Source organism: Pogoniulus pusillus, chromosome 16 (genome assembly GCF_015220805.1).
Source record: "Pogoniulus pusillus isolate bPogPus1 chromosome 16, bPogPus1.pri, whole genome shotgun sequence".
NCBI lineage: Eukaryota > Metazoa > Chordata > Aves > Piciformes > Lybiidae > Pogoniulus > Pogoniulus pusillus.
Window position 1 is genome coordinate 24,647,812 of NC_087279.1, and position 20,870 is coordinate 24,668,681.

The 20,870-nt window shown below is 51.3% G+C and overlaps 1 protein-coding gene and 1 long non-coding RNA gene across 20 annotated transcripts in view; both read right to left on the bottom strand.

Moving 5' to 3' along the window:
• MAGI1 (membrane associated guanylate kinase, WW and PDZ domain containing 1) overlaps positions 1-2,111 on the bottom strand; it is a 474,320-nt gene extending 472,209 nt beyond the window's left edge. For 13 of the 19 annotated variants that reach the window (XM_064157030.1, XM_064157020.1, XM_064157035.1 and 10 more), the window contains exon 1: positions 1,419-2,105. In XM_064157030.1, coding sequence (XP_064013100.1) covers positions 1,419-1,704 — 286 coding nt within the window. In that variant the 5' untranslated portion in view covers positions 1,705-2,105. Of the gene's footprint in view, positions 1-1,418 lie in introns of all 19 variants that reach the window. The other 6 variants (XM_064157036.1, XM_064157033.1, XM_064157032.1 and 3 more) reach the window with 3 other exon arrangements.
• Positions 2,112-8,582: 6,471 nt separating this feature from the next.
• On the bottom strand, positions 8,583-18,452 carry LOC135182652 (uncharacterized). Its single transcript, XR_010305263.1, has 2 exons — positions 18,243-18,452; positions 8,583-8,753 (listed from the first exon to the last, which is right to left on the bottom strand). It is a non-coding gene; the product is annotated as an uncharacterized LOC135182652 (long non-coding RNA).
• Positions 18,453-20,870: the final 2,418 nt, after the last annotated feature.

Here is a 20,870-nt window from a genome sequence, read left to right on the forward strand (position 1 = left end):
AAGAAACTGATTTTGCTGGAATACTTCTACTGACTCCTAAAATTTACTAGCAAGCAACCGCGCTTTGGCACAACAGCTCCGGGGCAGCTTTGACCTGACATTTTCCCAGGAAGGGGAGCAGGTGGCAGAGGGGGATTGCTCAGCCACAGCTCAGCTCCTCTTCAACACCCCTTCGCTGAGATCTGCTCCAGCAAGAGAGGTTGGAGCGATGGCTGTAAGACAAGTGCCTGCAGCTCTCCAGCTCTGCGCATCTGTGAGGCTAGGGACAAGACTTCAGGTGACGGTCTTGCCAGCTGGCCAGAAATTCTGTCTGCAGTGACCAGCTGAGTTGAACCAAGCACAGAAAAAAAATGCCTGTCACACCAACAGCCAGAGCAAACGCCCCGACTTTCAGATGCATATACTATCGGGATAACAAGTAAACTTCCCCCTGAGGAATCTCTTGGGCAGTTCCTCCACTCGTAGCTGATCTGGGGTGCTCCTCCATCCCGCACCCCTCCAGGTGCCCAGCTGCAGCCCTGTTCATCCTTGTCCATCAAACCAACCACAGCAGCTGAAGCACCAACAGTTCCTGGAACTAAATTCAAGTCCTGCCCTGGAAATTACAAGCCCACTATCCAGGCCTGTTACGCCAACGCGTTGAGCGACTGTTGCGCGTACACGGATGCGAAGTGTTGGGGTTTTTTCAGTCCCCATGGGAGGGCTCTTCCTAACCATTTCCCTACTCAAGCAGGAGTTCTACCTGTGCGTGCCTTCACCTGTGCTCTGTAGGGCTGGAAGCACGCATGTGCCCTCACTTAGCGCACATCGGGGTGGGGGAAAAGCAGCTCCGAGCTGACTCGGAGTCAGAGATGCCCTGGTAGGAGGGTCAGAGCTTATCCCTTCCCGAGGCGGGCAGCCGGCAATCACATGCTGCACTTTTTGAACAAGCCTCCAGTCACCGCGCAGCAGCGCGGCTGCTCCAAAGGATGCTCAGCTGCTGGAGGAGGGAATTTCTCCCACGTTCCCCTATCTGTGGGTCTGCCTTTGCCGCTCCAGGGGTCAGCCCCGGTCACTCATCTCCCTCCCTAGCGCCCATGGGTGCTCCTGCCGGGAGCGCTGGGGACTCGGCGGGTGCCTCGCGGAAAGTCTCACGCAATTCCTCGCTGTGCTTAACGCAGGCTGGAAAACTGCGAACGGGCTGCCGAGCCGGGACTACGAGGCGACGGCGCCGAAGTCCGCCCGGTAAAGGTGAGCACACGAAGGTGTGCAAACCTGTGGGACTGCTCGGGGCGGGGAGACCTGTGCTGCCCCGATCCAGCTCGCCTTTCCCGCACCGCACTCGGCCACCCAGCACCACCTCCAAGGGCAGCGCGGAGCTGGATTCCCCTCACCCCGCCCCGACCCTCCGCGGCCCCGCTCCCGGCCCCTGCTCACACCTTGTCGGACGGCTTTCACCACGATGGGGTCCTTGCAGCTCCGAATCACTTCCAGCACGTCGTAGAGTGGCAGCCCCGAGACGCGGACCCCCTGCACCTCCAGCAGCAGCTCCCCCTCGCTCAGCGCCGCCTCACTGTCTCCCACCGCCGCGCCCGCGTAAGGGAACTCGCCGTGCTCCGCGCCTCCGAGCAGGGCGAAGCCCAGCTGCCCGCCGGGTCCGCGGGTGAGGGAGCACTGCCGCACCCGGCTGGCCCAGTGGTTCTTCTTCTGGACGACGCGCGACATAGTGCTGCGCGGTCCTCCGCGCCCGCGGAAGCGCGGTAAGCAGGTGCGCAGGAGGCGCCGACCCGCCGCTTCATAGACCGACCCGTCGCCGGCCCCTCAAGCCATCGCCGCCGGCACCGCGCCCGGCCCGCATGGCTCCGCGCCCGCGGAGGAAACGCACCCACCTCCCGCCTTCCCCTCCCGTGTTACTAGAAAAAAATAAAGGAAAAAAATTAAAAATTTAAAATTAAAAGCCAAAAAGGAAAAAACAAAACCAAAAGACCAAAAAAACCAAAACAAAACACAAATCCAGATGGCCCTCGCCCTCCAGCGCCGCTCCTCGTCCCGCCGCCCCTCTCCGCGGAGCGCTGCTCGGAGCGCGGAGGCGGCGCCTTTAAGGCAATACAAAGCCCCGTTTGTTTTGTTACACTTGGGTCCGTCCCGCTCCGCTCCGCGCCGCCGGCGCAGGCGCCCTCGCACACCCCGCCCCGGCCCGGCCCGGCCCCCGCCCGCCTCCCCGCCCCCGGCGCGGCCCCCGCTGCGCCCCGCGTGCGAGCGCGGGGCCGATCTCGGGCCCCTGTTCCCCGCACTCCGCCGGCAGCAGTGCTGCGGTTCCGAGCGCCCCGCTCCCACGGACAACTTTTCCGAAGGCAGAAAGTCGGCGTCCATGGAGGCCGGGCGGAGACCGGGTGAAATAATTCGTCTCCCAGCAAGGGGCTGGGGAGCGCAGGGCTCTGCTGAGAGCTCTTCCAGCAGCTCAGCCCCAGGAGATGCTCACATTTCAGGGTAATTCTGTGCTTTCCCCGGGAGCATTTCGAGAATTTTCCGAGTTTCAGATCGCTGCTCACCTGCGCTCTCCGGGAGGTTGTTACACGACAAAGTACAAGTCCTGAGGAAGTTTGCACAACCTTGTCATTGCCGTGGTACCAAAGTGCCTGCACAAGGCTGACGTAGAGCCATGCTCATGTCCCTTCATGTTTTGATTGAGTGCTCGAATTTGTGATGTTAATAATGTTCTCATGCTTTGTTTTCCTCCTGCAGTTGTTCATGAGCTAGGCTGACCTATAACGAGGTCTGCCAGCTGGGGAAATGACACGCTGCCGTTTGTTCGCCCTTGACCACCGCTGCTCAGAGTTACCCTGAACTGGTGCAAAACTCAAACGGGGAGAAGTACGCATGCATGTACCAGCTGTCCCTTCCAGGTCATGCTCCATGCTTCCAGACCTGAAAGCTAGGCCTCATTTTGAGCAGTCTTATGCATGACCGAACCCCTTCCAGCAAGGAATTCACTTGTCAGATGTGTGCGTGCCCTATTTTGCTGCTAATCGGGACTGAGAAGTGACACAGGGAAACAAAGAGCCTGCTCCAGCTCTCTGCGCTGCCCAAACGTCCGTGCTGCCAGCACAGCCCGCAGACTTTGCCTGCTGCCTGCGTTGCTCTCTCATCTCGCATCTCTCAAGCCATGCGTGTACCAAACAGATCGGCGATGCAGGAGAGTCGGCAGGCTCGGGGAGCCTGTGCGCTACAGCTAGGGATGGAGCTCAGCCCAACAGCCTCAGGTGCCAGCCAGACTGATCAGCCAGGCTTAGCACACAGACCTCCAACAAGCATGACAGGGGTACCTTGCCTGCCCTTACATCTGTCCCAGATGAAGTAAGTTAGCCTGTCCTTGCCTCACACCCTGCATCCCCATCTCTCCTTTCCCCCTGGCCAAGTCTTCAGCACAAGATGTACATACATCTGTTAATGCTGGTCCAGAGAAGGGCCACAAAGAAATGATCAGAGAGCTGCAACCACTCTGCTGTGAGGACAGGCCCAGAGAGTTGGGGTTGTTCAGACTGGAGAAGAAAAAGCTCTGGGGAGACCTGAGACCTTATTGCAGCCTTTCAGGGGGCTGTAAGAGAGATATGGGAGTTCTTTTCAACAGGGGCTGTGACAATAGGACAAGGGGTGATGGTTTTAATCTAAAAGAGAGGAAATTTAGACTGGGAATATGGAAGAAGTGTTTCACAATGAGGGTGGTGAGACACTGGACTAGGTTGCCCAGAGAAGTGGTAGATGCACCCGGAGGCGTTCAAGATAGGGTTGGACTGAGGCTCTGAGCAGCCTACTCTGGTTGAAGCCACCCCTGCTTGCTGCATGGGGATTGGATTAGAGGACCTTCAAAGGCCCTTTCCAACCCAAACCATTCTGTGATTTCTCATATGGCTGTTTCATAAACTCCCCATTGCTGCAGGCTCTGCTCTGTCTCTGTCCTGAGTGGCACAGCCACCTCCAGGCGGAGGAACCAAACACATTGTCCAATGTCACATAGCACAGCAGTGAGTCAGCTCCATCCCTGGTGCCTCAGGCACCTCTCTCCAGGTCTCCATGGGAAGCAGATGGGATTGTCAGTGCTCAGAAAGTTGGAATAAGTGCCTGAGCCCCTTCCAAGGATCAGGACAGTGCCTGCCTCCCTGGGTATGAAGGGCACATGCAGAAGTAGACTCATGAATTTCGAATTCCCTGCTGTGTCTAGCCCCCTTTTTTTTTCTTCAATCTCTAAGAGGTTTTTTTCCATGTGGAACTTTAATACTTAGTTTTCACACTTAAAGCTGTGCTGATCCCCTGTGTTTGAGCAGCAGGAGCTGCCTTATACCTGCTTTCCCTGGATCTGCAGCTGGCTACCCAGTCTGTCACTTTTAGGATGACATGCTTTTTACTGTGCCTGGACCAGTAAAAACTGGATTGATGACCAGGCTAAATCTCCCGGGGACCTGAGAATCAATTTGGTTCCGTTTGGTTCCTCTGCCTGGAGGTGGCTGCACCACTCAGGCCAGAGACAGAGCAGAGCCTGCAGCAATGGGAAGTTTATGAAACAGCCATATGAGTGAGCATAGAGCGGTTTGGGTTGGAAAGGACCTTTGAAGGTCCTCTAATCCAATCCCTGTGAAGCAAGCAGGGATGGCTTCAACCAGAGTACATTGGGATTAGGATTGCAATTTCAATTCCCTGGGAATTCAATTAGGATTCCAATTCCGTGGAATTCAGCCATTAATTGGCTCAGGAGACCCTGGATCCCTGAGGAGCAGCCGCATGGCTGGCCAGGAAGGGATTATATCATCTGCATGCCAGCTGAGAGCAGTGTCACACGTATGAGCTCACAGCGCAATGAGATGCCTGTTCACAGCTGAGAGCTGGGTGTGACGTACTTTCATCACCATCACTTTGCAGGATGTTTTATGTGACAGTCCTGCTAAGCTAACGTTCATCTGGGATCCATGTGAGCATCACATGAGCTGTGGCTGCCCTGAATGGATCCTACAGAACATGGGAAAAGCATAAAAATCATCATTTAGGAAAATAAATTTACCAGTCAGATTTCTGAGATGACTTCCGAGGGTTACCTCCTGCTTGCTTGCAAATGCTGCAACACGAAGGGAAGTGTGAGCTGTTCCCATCATAATCCTAATGCCATACTCAGGTCTGGGCCATTGTGTTCCCAAAATTGCTCTTGCTGCCATTTAACAAAACCCACAGACCTCAGGCAGAACTTTCTCGTTTTCAGACTTTCCCCTTTGGTTTTGCTCCATGACCACCTTTCCACTATTTTGTGTCTCAGTTGCATCCAGTGAAGACCAGCTAATTAGGCAAGCCATTAATCAGAACATCCCTAGATACTGGAACAGTTCCAATGTAGCCAAGGTCTTTTGTGATCCTAACTCCCAACCTTGTGATTGTCACCTTGCTGCTGCAACAAGATGACTCCAGCCGCCTCTACTAGAGGAAGACCTTGGTCAGCCATCAGCAGTGCTGAGCCCATGACCTGTGGCAGGACTCCTCTTGCCCAGGAGAGTCCCTGGCACCAGGCCAATAGATAAGCAGGTCATTACAACACAAAACCCTGTCTTTGCATTCCAGCCACACAGCTCGGCCTGTCTCCCAGGGGACGGTGGTCCTGCATTTGCGAGGAGCTGGTTTAATGATTAACAGACCATCTTCACCTCTAACAACTGCACTACTGATAACCACATTCTGCTTTTGCAAGGGTCTCTAAGCACTTCATAAACATTAATTAACAAAGCTTCCCAGGGTGCCCGGGGGAGAGTTGAGCGTTAACACAGGGCACATCGCTGCTCTGAGCAAGGGCAGTTCTCCTTCGGCTGCAGCTGCCAGTCCAGCCTCACCTCCCATGGACGGCACACTCTTTGGCAGCTCACAGCCTGTGACAGCGCTTCAAAACCCGCTTCAGTTTGGCTCAAAGCTTAAAGCACAACCCAATTTTCTTGTTCTTCTGTTTGCAGGCACCATGGTTTGGGGGCTCATCTGTCAGCAGCCTCTGGGCTGTTGAGATGAGTGAATTGATACTTTCTTCCTCCTACAGAAAGGTGCTCTGCATGCACTGGGGCCCACTACAAGCACACAGCAGCTAAATGGTTCCTCCAAATAGGATGCTGACCCACAGCCTTGCTCTCATAGGCATCTCTCAGATTTCATACTGTGTCCTGGATTTTAAAATGGGTCAAATCTCACCTAAGCATCAAATCATTCCTTCAGCTCTCATACAAAAACTGGTGAAACCCACCGTTTTCTTGTTGTGGGATGAAGGCCATGTCTAGTCACTGAGAATGTTGTGGGTTTGTGAGATGAGAGGTCAGAGCCATATGCTCACAGCAGAGACTGTAAAGCAGAGGAAGAGTGTGATGATTTAGGCTCCAAGGAGATGTACAGATTATTTAGGACTTCAGAACTTACTCCTGATTTCCAGTTAAACCCCAAACCCTCGACACATTGACAGCACAGGGCTCGAGGCTTCAAAGGCCAGAGTGTGTGGATCTCGTGAGAAAGCAAGTTTAAGTGAGGCCCAGCCTTTCAGGCAGTGAGGGTTCCTGCTGGGGACTCCTGCTGCCAGCAGCTGTCAGTAAGAAATCCATGTGTTGATGTGTTTCCCAAACAAGAGTTGGTTTCCATAATAATCCCACCTGCCTTTTATTGGAGAAGGGTTTTCTGTGTGGCATCCAGAGTTCCTTGCCAAGCTGGCAGTGCTGCCTGGTAGCAAGGAGGAACCAGGCTGGTGCTGCTTTGAGTCCTGGCTCTGACAAATGTTTCAACAGATGATCCGCCTCCAGTTATCGATTGTCAGGAAACCTCCCAAGTCTCAGAGCAGTTCTGGTTGGAGCCACAGACCAACCAGCTTGAACAACTGCTGTCTAATAGCATTCACAGATCTGGGCCAGCAAGCTCCATCCTCAAAGGCAGCTCCTTGCATGGGACATCCCCAGCCTCCTGAAGCAGGGTGGGCAGAGCCATGGGATGCCATGGCTTGCTCAGAATGAGTCTGTGATCACGGGACCCTAAGAAGAAAAAGGCAACTCAGCCACCCCTTTCTGGAGTCTCCTGTGTCACCTTCCATGACAATTTATTTCAATAACATCACATGCAGTAGAATATAAAGCTGAAGATCAATCTCATAACCATATTAAGACACTCTGGGGTATATTTTATAGAGCCATTAATACACTTCTTGAGTGTTCAAAGTCACCAACAGCATAAATTAATGCCTCCATAAAACATGATCTGTCATATCCCATGGCTTAAATAACAGACAACAGAAAGGGTAGATTGGGCTGTTGTTAAACTTCCTGGGTGGAAGACACAAGAGCACAGAGCGACCACCTGGCAGCGGGTACTGGCCTTGGGGTGTCTCTACAGACAGCTTGAATCCAACAGTCATCACAGAAAGGAAGATGCTAAGCAAGTCCCAGTCATTAAAAATGTTAGATCCCATTATGTTTGGGTAGCGATCGTGCTTCTGCCTTTACTGGTCTCTTTCAGGAGTGTCTTCCCTGCAGAAGCTGTTGCTGTTTCAGGGAAGGATTGCTGTGGGTGAGGCTTTTTGGCAAAGGGGGAGCCAGGCTGCTCTCAGCCTTAGAAAGCTCCGAGAAGGCGGAGCGGAGGGGAGAGGGCACAGCCTGTTGGTGACGGCAAGGATCAGACTGACTCTGCAAGGGAACCTGAGGCTGCCACGCCTCCCAGACTGCATCCAGTGCGGGCAGATTTCAGGCGAGTGGAGGTCTGGAGCACAGTGGAGCGTTTCCAGAAACGAGTTTGTTTGGGGGTTTGTTTAATCTTTACTTTTCTAGTTTGATTTTGTTTGTTTGTTTGTTTTTGTTTTTTGTTTTTACTGCAATCTAGTCACAGAAGGAGCAAATCCTTGCCCATGGTCTGGTAGATATTAAGTCACATTCTTCCCGAGGAATTTTGCTCTTTTAATAGCTCCACACGAGTTATCAGAGACTTTTCGGCAGACAATAGCTCTGCCCTGCTCAGATAAGCTATCCCAGTTCATCTGTCTCAGCTGATAAACTTCCCCCTTTCTTCTTCTGCAGCTCAAAAAGGAAAAGGAGCTCACCTCAGATTTGTGCTGTGAAAACTCGGCACAACTGCCCTAGGCATCGACACTCACCCAACCTCACTGCAGATCCTGAGAATCTCAGCCTCTCCCCCTTTATTACCCTCCTCCTTCCCTCTGCAGATACACGGAGAGCCGCAGCACATTCTCACACTCCACCCCCAGCTCTGCTGAGGCTAATGAAGGTTCCATTCACTGGCCTTCCAACTTCCTACTCAATACTACCCCTCCATCCCACCCTCTGTATCTCCTCTCTATTTTCTCTGTGTATCTTCAACATCTAAACCATGCTATTCATTCCTCTTAAAACTCCTGAAAGCTAGCAGGGGACAGCCAAATCAGGAAAGACTTCTGCTACAAGTCTTTATGGCACCATAAAGAGGCAGAGCCTGAGCCTTTCAAAGATGCTGCCTGTTGAGCAATTTGATAGTCCCTTGTGATGGATGTGTGTTTGAGCCTGATGGCTTCTATATGGGAAAGAAGCTGTGAATACCTCACCTCTCCCCACAGCACAACCTGATTCAAGTAGCTTGAGTGCAGCTAATTAAAGGTGTCAATCTCATGATTTGGTTTGAAAATAAAACCAGCCACAAAGGCTCAGCTTCCCAAAATGATGTGGCACATGGGATTGAATTGGTGCAGCACGCTGTCCACCAGCTCCAGTAGGCAGGGTTTTTTCCTCAAAAGCAAAGAATTGATGCAGAGAATATCAATAGCAATTCTGTACACAGAATGAGCAGCAGAAGTCACTTTTCCCTCATAGAAACTCTGAACAGGGTAGATAGAGGTGGCTATTAAAAAGTTTATTTCATCCTTACAAAAAGTTTGTCCAAGTACTCTCAGTAAGATTAAATAAATATAAAAGCAGCAATAAGGCACAATGATAGGACAAGCCAAGGATTTGGAGCAGTATCAATGTGGCCTCCCTTTACCAGTGAAAAGCAGCTAGGAGTTCCCTCTCTGGGTCATAACTGTAATTCTGGTGAGAGCCACAACACACAAGGCAGCAAGACACAGCACAGGCCTGACCCTGCAGCCATCTGGTAACTGGCTTCACTTTGCTCGTGAGAGCAAATTGCAGGCATCAGACAAGCCACATGCGTAAAGCTGAGCGCACACATCAGTGTTCTCAGAAGCAGAGCCAATTAACACACCACAAGATATCACTCAGTGATTTGGAAGATAGACAAACCCTGGTTTGCTTTTTGAAGCACTGAGGCAGAAGAGTTCATGGTGGAGTCTGACTCTGACATCTATCAGAAACGTCCCTGATCAACTTACTGCTTGCTAGTCCCACAAGAGCATCTTTATCTGCTGCATGTATGGGCTTGGTCCAACAAAAGCAGTGTCTGGGGTACAAGACACTAGCCCTGCAATGCCATACCCCCTGTAGAAAGGCTATGATCATCCTCACTATTTCTGTATAAGAACAGCCAAAAACCTTGGCTGAGATAAACAGCCCCCAGAGCTAACCCAGCCAAACACAAAGGGAGACACTGCATTTATCCAAGCAGCTCCAAAGAGGGATCGAGGGCCTGGGAGCAGGTCAGTGGCAATTGGGATTAGGATTCCTGACTCCCTGCCTGGTGTCCTAATATTAGCTCACATTGTCTCCCAGGCTGTCTCACACGAGGCACAGCCCGAATTAGCGCGTCTCGCCGCGTAATCTGCCAGCTTGTCCTGTGGGCTGAATTAGTCGGGGGCTGAGCAGACAGCATGGGAACTGCTCTAGCATGTGGGCTCAGTTATTCCTCCAGCACCATTTGCTCTGCCTTTCCCTAGCATCATCACAAAAGTATGATGGGCCAGATCCTGGAGCAGGGAATCCCAGGCCTTATGCTCACTCCTGCTCCAGCCTGGCGCTGCGGCGCAGAGATGAAAGCCGCCTGAGCGGCGGCTCTGCTGGAGCCAGCTTTGGGAAGAAGTGTTAACAAATGAACTCCAGTCGGGTGGCAGAGGAGCAGCCGAGGCAGCGAGCAGCAGTGCTAGGGCTGGTACAACTGCCAGCCCATCCTCGTGGCACATGCTGGCCTCCCTGGTGCCGGACTTACAAGGCTCCTGCCTTCCTTTGTATTCAGCATGACCACCTTTTGCCTGCCACGTGGGCTTCTTATCTCATTGCATCCTCCAGCTGTGAGCTCAGGGCTGCCCATAAAGCATACACAGGACCCAGCACAATGGGGCAGTGGGCTGATGGTGTTTTGAGCCGGTGCCCACAGTGAGTTTCAGTCAGCTTTGAGTCAAGGTCCTCCTGCTCTCAGGAGCTGATGACATTAATTTCCATCAAGCTCCTTAGCTGCTCACGGAGCAACCTCTGCCTCTATGAAGCGAGGCTTTGATCGGAAGAAGAAAGATATGAGGGGACTCACAACAAATCCCATCCTGACTTTGGATTGCCCATCAAACAGCCACCATCTCCCTAGGTAAGGGACTGCTTAGAGGACACAGTGTTAAGCTGAGAAGCAGGTAAAATAAGAAGGGGAGGGCGTGGGAGAGCCCGGACCTCTGAAGGCCAGTTAGTCAAGTCACAGGACTGGTTTTATAAGGTGCATGCAGGGTCTTGGCCAGCAGTAACTGGAAGACAAGCAACTCATTGAATATTATCCCTTTCTGGCAGCAAGATCAGTGCAGTCAATTAGCTGTAAAATCTGAATCATGTCTCTGGCAGGCAAGCTTGAAGAGGAAGCAGCTCCACCTTCCTGCTCTGCCCAGCGGAGATTAAGGCGTCCACTGCATGGTTCTGCTGACAACAGCTTGCCAGACCTGTCATGGGCAGCCACCACAGCAGGGGTAAATCAGGATATTGCTCTCATCATGCATCACAAACTACTCAGCTCTGAGGCCTTGGCATGAGGTCATGGAGGCTTTCCACACTCCCAAAACCCTGCACAAGAAATCCATCCGCACAGCACCACATATGGATGGACACCCTATCTCCCACACAGCGCTATTTAACTGATAGGTTAATTCCTTCCACTGATGTAGAATTAAGTCTCAACACTCCTGACTTGCATCAAATAAGCTGGATCCATGGAAACAGAATTGCATTGTACAGTGCCAGACACACTCTGCTGCCCAGCAGAGGACCAAAACTGGAAGGAAAAAAGAAGCCCACGAGAGGATAATATGCAGTCAATCATTTGTGCCTGCTTTTGGGAGCCGTTGCTCCCTGGTGACTCTTTGGAGACAACATCTGAACCAACAGAGCTGCCTTTGCACTTCCTGTGTGTTGGCTACAACGCTGCTCCTGGCATCCGCGTGGCTGGTTCCCATCTCCTGTATGCGTCACTAGGCCCTACTTCCAACCTCACCAGCTGGAGAGGAGTCATCTTCATCCTCCACAATAGAGCAGGGATTAGACTGAAGGCAAAGGAGAGGGTTTGGAGCTGAGCCCATTTCAGCCTGTCGATAATTTATAGAAATACATCGCTCTCCAGCCAAGAAGCTGCAGCGCCTCGATGATTCAGCAGCACTGCTAGAAGGAAATATGGATGTGAAAAGTCCCTGTAGGAATTCTTGTATAATTCTACACTAAAATAAAATGTTCTGAGCCTAACAGAAGGATGGAAAGTGGGAATTAGGGATCATTCCTTCTGAGCCTGAAGGGACTCATAAAAGCTGGTAAATTTTTAGTGAAGTTTCAGGTTGAGAAGGGAGAAAAAGCAAGGGCAGAAACCAGGGGTGGGGGAAAACCTGTGGTGAAGAGGCAAGACACAGCTCTGGGTTTTGTTTTGGTCACTTTGCACAGGCTGCAAGTCTCTTGTCACTAAAAATGTGAAAATCCTGTGGGCATGTCAGGGAAAAGTTGGAGTGAGAAACCTCTAAAAACACATTTCCAGAAGGCAGCCTGGGAAATGGGAAGTACAAAGAGCCAAGGACAGTTCCAGAGCTCTTCTGAGCACTTTGGGGTTTGGATGTGATCCACATCTATTTCAAAAAAGAATGAGAAAAGGAAACACAAAAGGAAAAGTACCATGCCACTGCCCAGTACGAATTAGTTTCTGAGGGGGCATGGCGAGCCAAAGATAAAATATTCATCTCTCCTGACCTCTTCCAATTCATTATCCTAATGTGAGCTTCAGTACCACAGTGAGCTTTTGCCTGCATGCAAAGTCAGCAGGGGTGGACATCACTTGAACGAGGTATAACAGCTCTTCTGAACAGATTTCAACAGGAGATGAGTGAAGGGGGCCAAGAACCATAAAACCTCTGCAGTAGCTTTAAATTACCTCCAATGTAGTTACTTGACAAATTCCTGTTTGCTCAGAAACGCTGTCCGGGAGGGAACAGATCCTCTACCCCTCGCTTTTGTCACTGGATTCTAGCACCCACTTGCCCTGCAGTGCCCAGGAGCACTTTATAAGGTCAAACGACTATTTCTGAGCAACTTGACCCAGTGCTGGACTCGCACCTTGTCATGCAGAGCAGCCTCTTCCTCTGCTGTGACATCTTCCAGCCTGCTCCTGGCAGAGACCTCGCACTCTCCTGTGCGCAGCTTGGCAGCCACCCCACAGCTCAGAGAGGTGCTCAGCATCCTACAGCATGCAACCCCTGCGCGAACCCAGCTCTGCCTGCCTCCGTCCCTGCCCTGCGCCTGCCTTCCCTGCTGTCAGTTTCTACCCAAGCAGCAGTTTCGTCCTTTGTTTGGCAAAGAAAACTCATTTCCATTTGACTGTGCCGCACAGGCCTGATCCTCTCTCCCTGCATCCTCTGGAATTCCACCACTGGTTCTCCGGTAGCCAGGGCAGGCTGCTGTACTGGCGCTAGTGCCGGTCCCTGTGTTCCAATTCTTCCCGGCTTTAATTGCTGCTCAGCACTGACATTTCAAAGGGACGCTTCTTTGCTCCTGCTTTTGTGTAGAGCCTGCTTGTGGTTTTTTTCCGCCGGCTGCTGTCTCTCCCCCGGAGCCCTTGCTAATGAATGCAGCATGCTGATGACCTCTCCATTATAAATAGTTTAATATTTTTAAATAACTATGGGATGGTGCCACGATTCTGTGGGTGTTTCGTCTTGCCCACAGCACAAGGAGCTGGAGCTGACAAAGGCAACCACAGCTTTATTTGTCATTCTGTTGCTTGTTTGTCGTAGAAAGCAAGAGAAGGGGCCAAGCCCCTGTGCTGCAACATGCAGCAGCAGATGTGTTATTCTAAGTATATCACAAGGAGCTGCTCCCCGTCCTAGTCAAGCAGATGGATGCAATAAAGAGAAAAAAAAACTTTCGGGTTGTTATTCAGTTACTTGAAATCTGCAGGGCCGCGAAACTATTAACCGAGCCGTGGAGTGGATCAGAGGAAGGTATGTGGTGGGGCGGGGAGGAGGGCAGGCGGAATTCTGTTGTTGCCGCTGCAGTACAGCAGAATGAACACACGAGCCTGACATTTACCTGGTATCAGTTATTCCTAATCTGGGGGCGATGTTTATCCTGAGCAATAATACTAGAAAGTCACAAACCAGACCAACAGTGACAAAGGAAAAGAGAAAGAGCCTGAGTTGAGGTAAAAAATGTTGGTATGTTAATTAAGTCATTGACTTCTGTTGTCCTAATTTCCCTTCTTTCCTTCTGAGTGCATCAGGATTTCTACTATATGCAGATCACACGAGCTAGATCCAAATGCACTTGACCCTCATAACCAGCTTCTCAGGCATTAAAAAACCTCCTAGAAAGGAGTCACTCAAATTCGCTTTCAACAGGCAACTCCTAAGAGGCATCAAGCCAGGACTGATGCTCAAACACTTCCATTCCCAGCCTACAATTTTACCAAGGCATAGGGTGTGAACAGGGCCTGCTGCCAGTGCAGTAATTCACAGCAATGCAATCCATCCCCATGGACAAGGAGGAGCAGCAATAGCTGATACCAGCTGTTCCCCAAATGTTTCCACTGACAGGTTTGCTTCTGGGCTTAAAAACCCAACTTCCAGCTCTGAGAAACCCACTTTTGTGGTTGCAAGCTTCCTCCTGCAGCCCAACACTCATCAGGCTTGTGGTGCTGCTTTGATGGGCACCTCTCCCTTATACCCATTTGTCCTCAAGCGAGGGAGCATGCACAGCCAGCCCCAAGGATATGCCCTCCTACCTTCTGCAGCCACACAGCTCAGATAAGCACCTTCCCCCTGCTGAGTAACCACCTGAGCTCCAAAGCACCAAGCCCAAGCCCCATCAGCCTTTCTCCCTTTGAGTCTGGCTCACTGAAGAGCCACTCAGCCCATGCACACTGTGGACCTTTTGCACAGAGAAAGCAACAGTTAGACAGCCTCAAGTGGATGAAGAATGAAGATCACAGTTATTTTTAAGCAGCTTCACTCCAAGATTAATGAGGAGGCAGCATGAGCTACACACAGCCTCTTGGTTGCTATTTCTGATCTTTCCTTCATGTGCAACTTCCTTCACTGGTGGTGTTCCACCACAGAGGCGTAAGGAAAGATGCCTCCCACACACATCAAGTCTCACCACCACATGTACATTTACCCCCGAAATGGGGCTGCTGTGCAGCAGAACACTGAAAACACCACACTTGCACGGCTTGGGCTACAGCTGTCAATAGCAGGGATGGCAGAGAAAACAGGTGAGCTCAGGGGGAGCAAAAGCTGGCCAGCAGCTCTCCTGCCCCTGGTCTTAAAGAGGGGGAAACCTGTAGTGAAAGACAGGCTTTGGAAAAATCAGGTTGGCAGAAAGCACCCTGACACCTGCCTCAGCCAGGGAGCCTGGAGTGAGAGCTGAACTCAGGAGTACAGCAGAGAGGTGCAGTTACCTATTTGCATCTAAACTGTGTCATCTATTAAGTGTTTTGCATGGTGCCATGGCCTCTGGAGGAGACATTCCCTGCCCTGGGCAGCTATCCCCACGCCACCCAGCCAGCCAGGCTGGCTCTCATGAGGTGGGTGGGTGACAAGTCCCTGGGGGGACCCAGAGCTACTTGCCTCTGGTTCACTCCTCCACTCCCAAAGATCCAAACGCCTGTAGTAGTTCTGGTTCAGTAATTGCCTGAATGGGGGTGGGAGGGGGAAATTAAAAAGAATTTTCATGCCTTGTAGATTTAAACCTCCCCTGAGAGGCAGGGTGGGCAGAAGTACTGGGCTACAAACCACTGGAAAGCAGACCTGAGAGCATTGATTAAGAACGTGGAGGGGTGGGAAACAAACCATTTCCCCCAGAGTTTCTGAACTGCAGTTCACAAAACATTGCATTTCTAATTATAAGCCCAGGAAGTTTTCATATAAAAGTGACTCCTGAGACAAGGTGTAGGTTTTCCTACTCATTAAAATAGCCTCTTGGCACAGTTTTCTTGCTCTTAATCCGGAACCTTAAGGTTTTCACAGGTAAGTAGGTAATGAACACAACTTTCTCTCAGTTACACAGCTTTTGCAGCGTTGCAGGTCTGACTGTACTGGAGTTGGATGCTGTTAGATGTTGTTGGATGTTGAGCACGCCCAGACCTCTTTGGTTAACAGGGCTATGAGGTCCAGGTACTCTGTGGTGGTCTGGATCCCAGACTGCAGCTAGCTGGAAAACTGCATCCTTGCTTGGCTGTGTTGAGGGGAAAGGATTTCTAACCAAAAGAGATGGACAAACCTTGAGGGTGATAGAGGGAAAGAGAGGGACAAATCTTTGAGGACGTCACTTTGCCAGTGAGAAACTGTTGCAGAGCTGCCCCTAACATTCTTTTCTCCAAGCAGCCTGTGACACAGCCAAGCCATAGCAACTGCTCTGCATCACTGCAGATCCCAGCGCTGCACTGTGGAAAACCTTCCCAGCAAGCTGGAGCTGGCGATAGTGAGAAGATCCCCAGCTCTCAGTTGGCTCAAAGGAATTCCCCACTCTGCAGTCTGCATTGGTGATCAGTGCTGTGAAGCCAGCTGTGACAGGGAGGAATGAAGTTTTGGAGCAGATTTGGGTCCACGGGGAAAACAAGTTCCCTTGCTGCTGAGCCCCCAAGGGAAACATCTTTGCTTCTGCAATGCAGAGGTCAGGCCAGCCCCTCTCAAACACTGGGAATCTCAACCTTGGAAGCAAGTTAGACAACCTCCAAGTAGCCTCAGAAGAGGAGGAATAAGTTCATTACATCAATGTAATGGTGATTTATAGCACCTTGTACTCAGAGGTATAGCTCACAGCATGTTTCATTTTAAAAGTAAAAGCTTTCTGTGAGGTATTTCCAGTTTCAAGGAGAAAGGATGGGGTTATCTGCCCAGATTTATGCACCCCACCAAGGCCAGGCAAGGCTTAACACCCCGATACCTGCCTTCCAGAGCTGCTTGGCCAACTGACAACCTCCTCTCCCTTTGTGTTTGAAACATGAACACGTTAAGTTCAGAGGTTTCTGCATTTATCACAACAAATGCAGTCCTGAGTGCAATCACAAGCACTAGAAGGTAGGAGAGGCTGGAAGCAGCTTTCTTCACGTGGAAAGTGAATTTCCTACTGATACAACACAACCTCCTGACCCTCAAGCTTGGAAGCCAGCACACCAGACTAGGAAGCAGAGAAGGTCAAGTCTTCTTTTCTCCAGCTCTAAGATCAAGTCCAAAGCTGCAGCTTCAGGGGAGCTGAGTCCTTTTGCCCACCCTACAAGGAAAAGACTAGCATCACCTTGCAGAGCCAGCCTTGCTCTGTGCCAGCTCCATAGCACAGCTCCAACAGCAGGATCTTCTATGTCAAGGGACAGCCCTCTGGGACTCTGGCATCCACGACCACATGCCACCACTGCCTGCCCCAGCAGCAAGGGACCCCAGCTCACCTCTCCAGCCCCAGAGGCTGCTCTGAGGCGTGGCCCCCCTACTCTCTTCCAGCCAGAGCCAAGCAATTGGCTCGGGGGACTCAGTGATGTTTCCTCCAGCCCACCTTGAGCGATGGTAAGTGCCCATAAGCTCCATCTTGCCAAGCTGTGTGTGAGCAATTGCCGAGTATATAACAGCAGGTTTCCTACACACCACTGCCAGTAACTAACTCGTTTCCCTCTGAAGCTGAGGATGAAAAATAAGATGCAAACCCAAACTGTACTGTGTTTATGTACATAATTCCCAGCACATCTGGATAAGAGCATGCCTGTGGCCTGCATCTGATTCTCATTAGGTGCTTGTGATTCCTTCTTGCTCGGGTTTGATTGCTCTCCATGTCACAGGGAGTTCTGGGCAGGCTGCTCTCTCTGTGGCTGCCCTGGCGTGGCCAGGGGCTGCGCAGCCCTGCACAACCCGCGCTCAGCCGATTCCGAACACAGCTTCTCAGATGACAGCTGGAAACAAAGCCAGAGCTCTCCAAAGTCAGCTTTGTACATTGGCTGCTGGGGCTCCGTTTACAGTACCCAAGACTGGAGAATAGGATGAACTGAAGGCACAGCCTGCCTGTGGCCCCAGAGCAGAGCATCCTTTGCTTGGCACCAGCTGAGGCTCTGGAGCCGGCCAGTATCTGGAGCTGTTAAGAGTTAAGCTCTGTATGGCTATCAGTCTCGTTTGGCTCTCTGAATGACTTTCCAAGGCAAGATATTATGCTATTATCCTTTTTCTTCCTATGAATTACACCAGTCCCTGCTCTTTTGCACATTATGGCCTCATTCATGTGAGAAAGCAGATTACAGCAGGGTGATGGGTAAGGAGGGACCAAAGGAATTTGGCTGATTGGGTGTTAAGCCTTGTCTCAAACAATTTTAGTATTTTGTTCTTCAAGTCCTTAATGTGAGCAGAGAAATTAATGTTCCAGGATGTGCACAGGAGCAGACCAAGTTCTATCCTATATTCATTGTCTCCTTCAATTGAGGGGAACATCATCAGATAGAGCCCTTGATGCATGCCAGAAACATCTACCTAGACTGCATTCCTGCTTGTAAAAGGCAGATTTACCTTGCAGTAAAAATCTCTGCAGTAATCAGCAAGAGAAAGATTTAATGTACTTACAAGTCTCTTCTACCAGCAAAGGGACAGAAGAGCCACAGATTTACCCAAATCTGAACTTGTTTACTCCAGTGAGTGACAGTTGCCCTCACACAGAATGAAGCCCTTTCCACTGTTAACACAGCAGCAAGACACATGGGTTTAAGTGAATAAAAACACCAAACAAACAACACCTTTGTATGCACAGCTGCAATGCCTTAGCAGCCCTGATTCTCTGCTCAAAGGCTCTAAGTAGGCAGCTCTTGTGAACAAAAGAGCAGGCAAGAAAAAAGTTGTTTCTTACCATCTTTATGTCTTCTGGGAATGGAAAGGCTCTGCAGGACTGCCACAGCACCTACAAAATTCCACTGACTCTCTGGGGATACATCAAGCTCTGGGAACATCACCTGAGCTGCCAAGCTGCTGAGCAAGAGTAGACTTCCTTGTATGAGTTTGCTTCCCTGTTCCTCCTTTTCTTCTTTGGCACAATCCTTGTGCTAAGAGACAAGGTCCTGGGTCCTTGCCCTGCCTTTCTACCCCTAATCCACAGCCAGCCCAGCACCCAGTGGCCAGCATTAACTGCCTGCCCTGCATTTCTACCCCTTACCCACCACCAGCCCAGCACCCAATGGCCAGCATTATCTGCCTGCCCTGCCTTTCTGCCCCTTACCCACCACCAGCCCAGCACCCAGTGGGCAGCATTAACTGCCTGCCCTGCCTTTCTGCCCCTTACCCACCACCAGCCCAGCACCCAGTGGGCAGCATTAACTGCCTGCCCTGCCTTTCTGCCCCTTACCCACCACCAGCCCAGCACCCAATGGCCAGCATTAACTGCCTGCCCTGCCTTTCTGCCCCTTACCCACCACCAGCCCAGCACCCAATGGCCAGCATTAACTGCCTGCCCTGCCTTTCTGCCCCTTACCCACCACCAGCCCAGCACCCAATGGGCAGCATTATCTGCCTGCCCTGCCTTTCTATCCCTTACCCACCACCAGCCCAGCACCCAGTGGCCAGCATTAACTGCCTGCCCTGCCTTTCTATCCCTTACCCACCACCAGCCCAGCACCCAATGGGCAGCATTAACTGCCTGCCCTGCATTTCTATCCCATACCCACCACCAGCCCAGCACCCAATGGGCAGCATTAACTGCCTGCCCTGCCTTTCTATCCCTTACCCACCACCAGCCCAGCACCCAATGGCCAGCATTAACTGCCTGCCCTGCCTTTCTGCCCCTTACCCACCACCAGCCCAGCACCCAGTGGGCAGCATTATCTTCCTGCCCTGCCTTTCTGCCCCTTGCCCACCACCAGCCCAGCACCCAGTGGGCAGCATTAACTCCATCAAATTTATAAAGCAATTAGATCTGGGTGAGCAATGCCAAAAAATCTCCCTGAAACTCCCCTCAGCTTTTTAAAACAAATTGATTCCAGCTGGGTTCATGCTCCTAGTGCCTTGGCTTCCCACACAGACCCCAGCATGGGAGGTCAGAGGCAAAAGCAGGTTCTGGAAGGAGAGAATTTTAAGTGAGCATTAGAAGCTGTATGCAAATGCTGAGCCTAAGTGCGGGACGATGCCGCCGGGGAGCCGTCGGCGGCGGTGTGCGTGAAATGGCCAATTCAGTCCGCACAGCACTGGGGCTGTGGGCGAGCTGTGGGTCAGGGGGTGTGGAAAAAGAAAAGCATTCATGGAACTGATTAATTGAAGGGAGTTGTGATCTGTCTACAAGTAATTCAATCAAGCAGTTAGAGCTGGGCAAGGAAATGGGTTTGCATGTGGAAGATTCTGAAATATTTCTTTGTTTTAACTTGGGACAAAAGAAATGCAAACTGAAAAAGGGAAAGGAAATTCAGATGGGATCCACCTGAATCTGCTTAGACTAATTTGAAATACATCATTTCCTCTCTGGCCTTATTATAATTCTGGCTTATAATTATTTCTACCTTTGAATCTAAAAGATGTGGTTCAGATTGGATATCTGGAAAGCAATTTCATTGTAAACATTGAGACATGTTCAAAGTGTTAAAAATTATTTCTTTAAACAATGTCTTTTCAAGGTGAAGTCAGCATCATTTTGGGAGGGAACAATCTTCCAGTTAAAAATCCCCATGACCCTCTTGGTCATAGAGTCATAGAATCAACCAGGTTGGAGGAGACCTCCAAGCTCAGCCAGTCCAACCTAGCACCCAGCCCCAGCCAATCAACCAGACCATGGCACTAAGTGCCCCAGCCAGGCTTGGCTTCAACACCTCCAGAGATAGCAACTCCACCATCTCCCCGGGCAGCCCATTCCAATGCCAATCACTCTCTCTGACAACAACTTCCTCCTAACATCCAGCCTAGACCTCCCCTGGCAAAGCTTGAGGCTGTGTCCCCTTGTTCTGTTACTGCTTGCCTGGCAGAAGAGCCCAATCCCACCTGGCTACAGCCTCCCTGCAGGCAGCTGCAGACAGCAATGAGCTCTGCCCTGAGCCTCCTCTTCTGCAGGCTGCACACCCCCAGCTCCCTCAGCCTCTCCTCACAGGGCTGTGCTCCAGGACCCTCCCCAGCCTTGCTGCCCTTCTCTCAACACCTTCCAGCACCTCAACATCTCTCTTGAATTGAGGAGCCCAGAACTGGACACAGCACTCAAGGTGTGGCCTGAGCAGTGCTGAGTACAGGGGCAGAAGAACCTCCCTTGTCCTGCTGCCCACACTGCTCCTGAGCCAGCCCAGGATGCCATTGGCTCTGCTGCCCAGCTGGGCACTGCTGCCTCATCTTCAGCTACTCTCTACCAGCACCCCCAGCTCCCTGTCTGCCTGGTTGCCCTCAGCCACTTTGTCCCCACCCTGTAGTGCTGCTTGGGGTTGTTGTGGCCAAAGTGTAGAGCCCTGCACTTGGCCTTGTTCAATCTCATCCCCTTGGCCTCTGCCCACCCATTCAGCCTGTTGAGGTC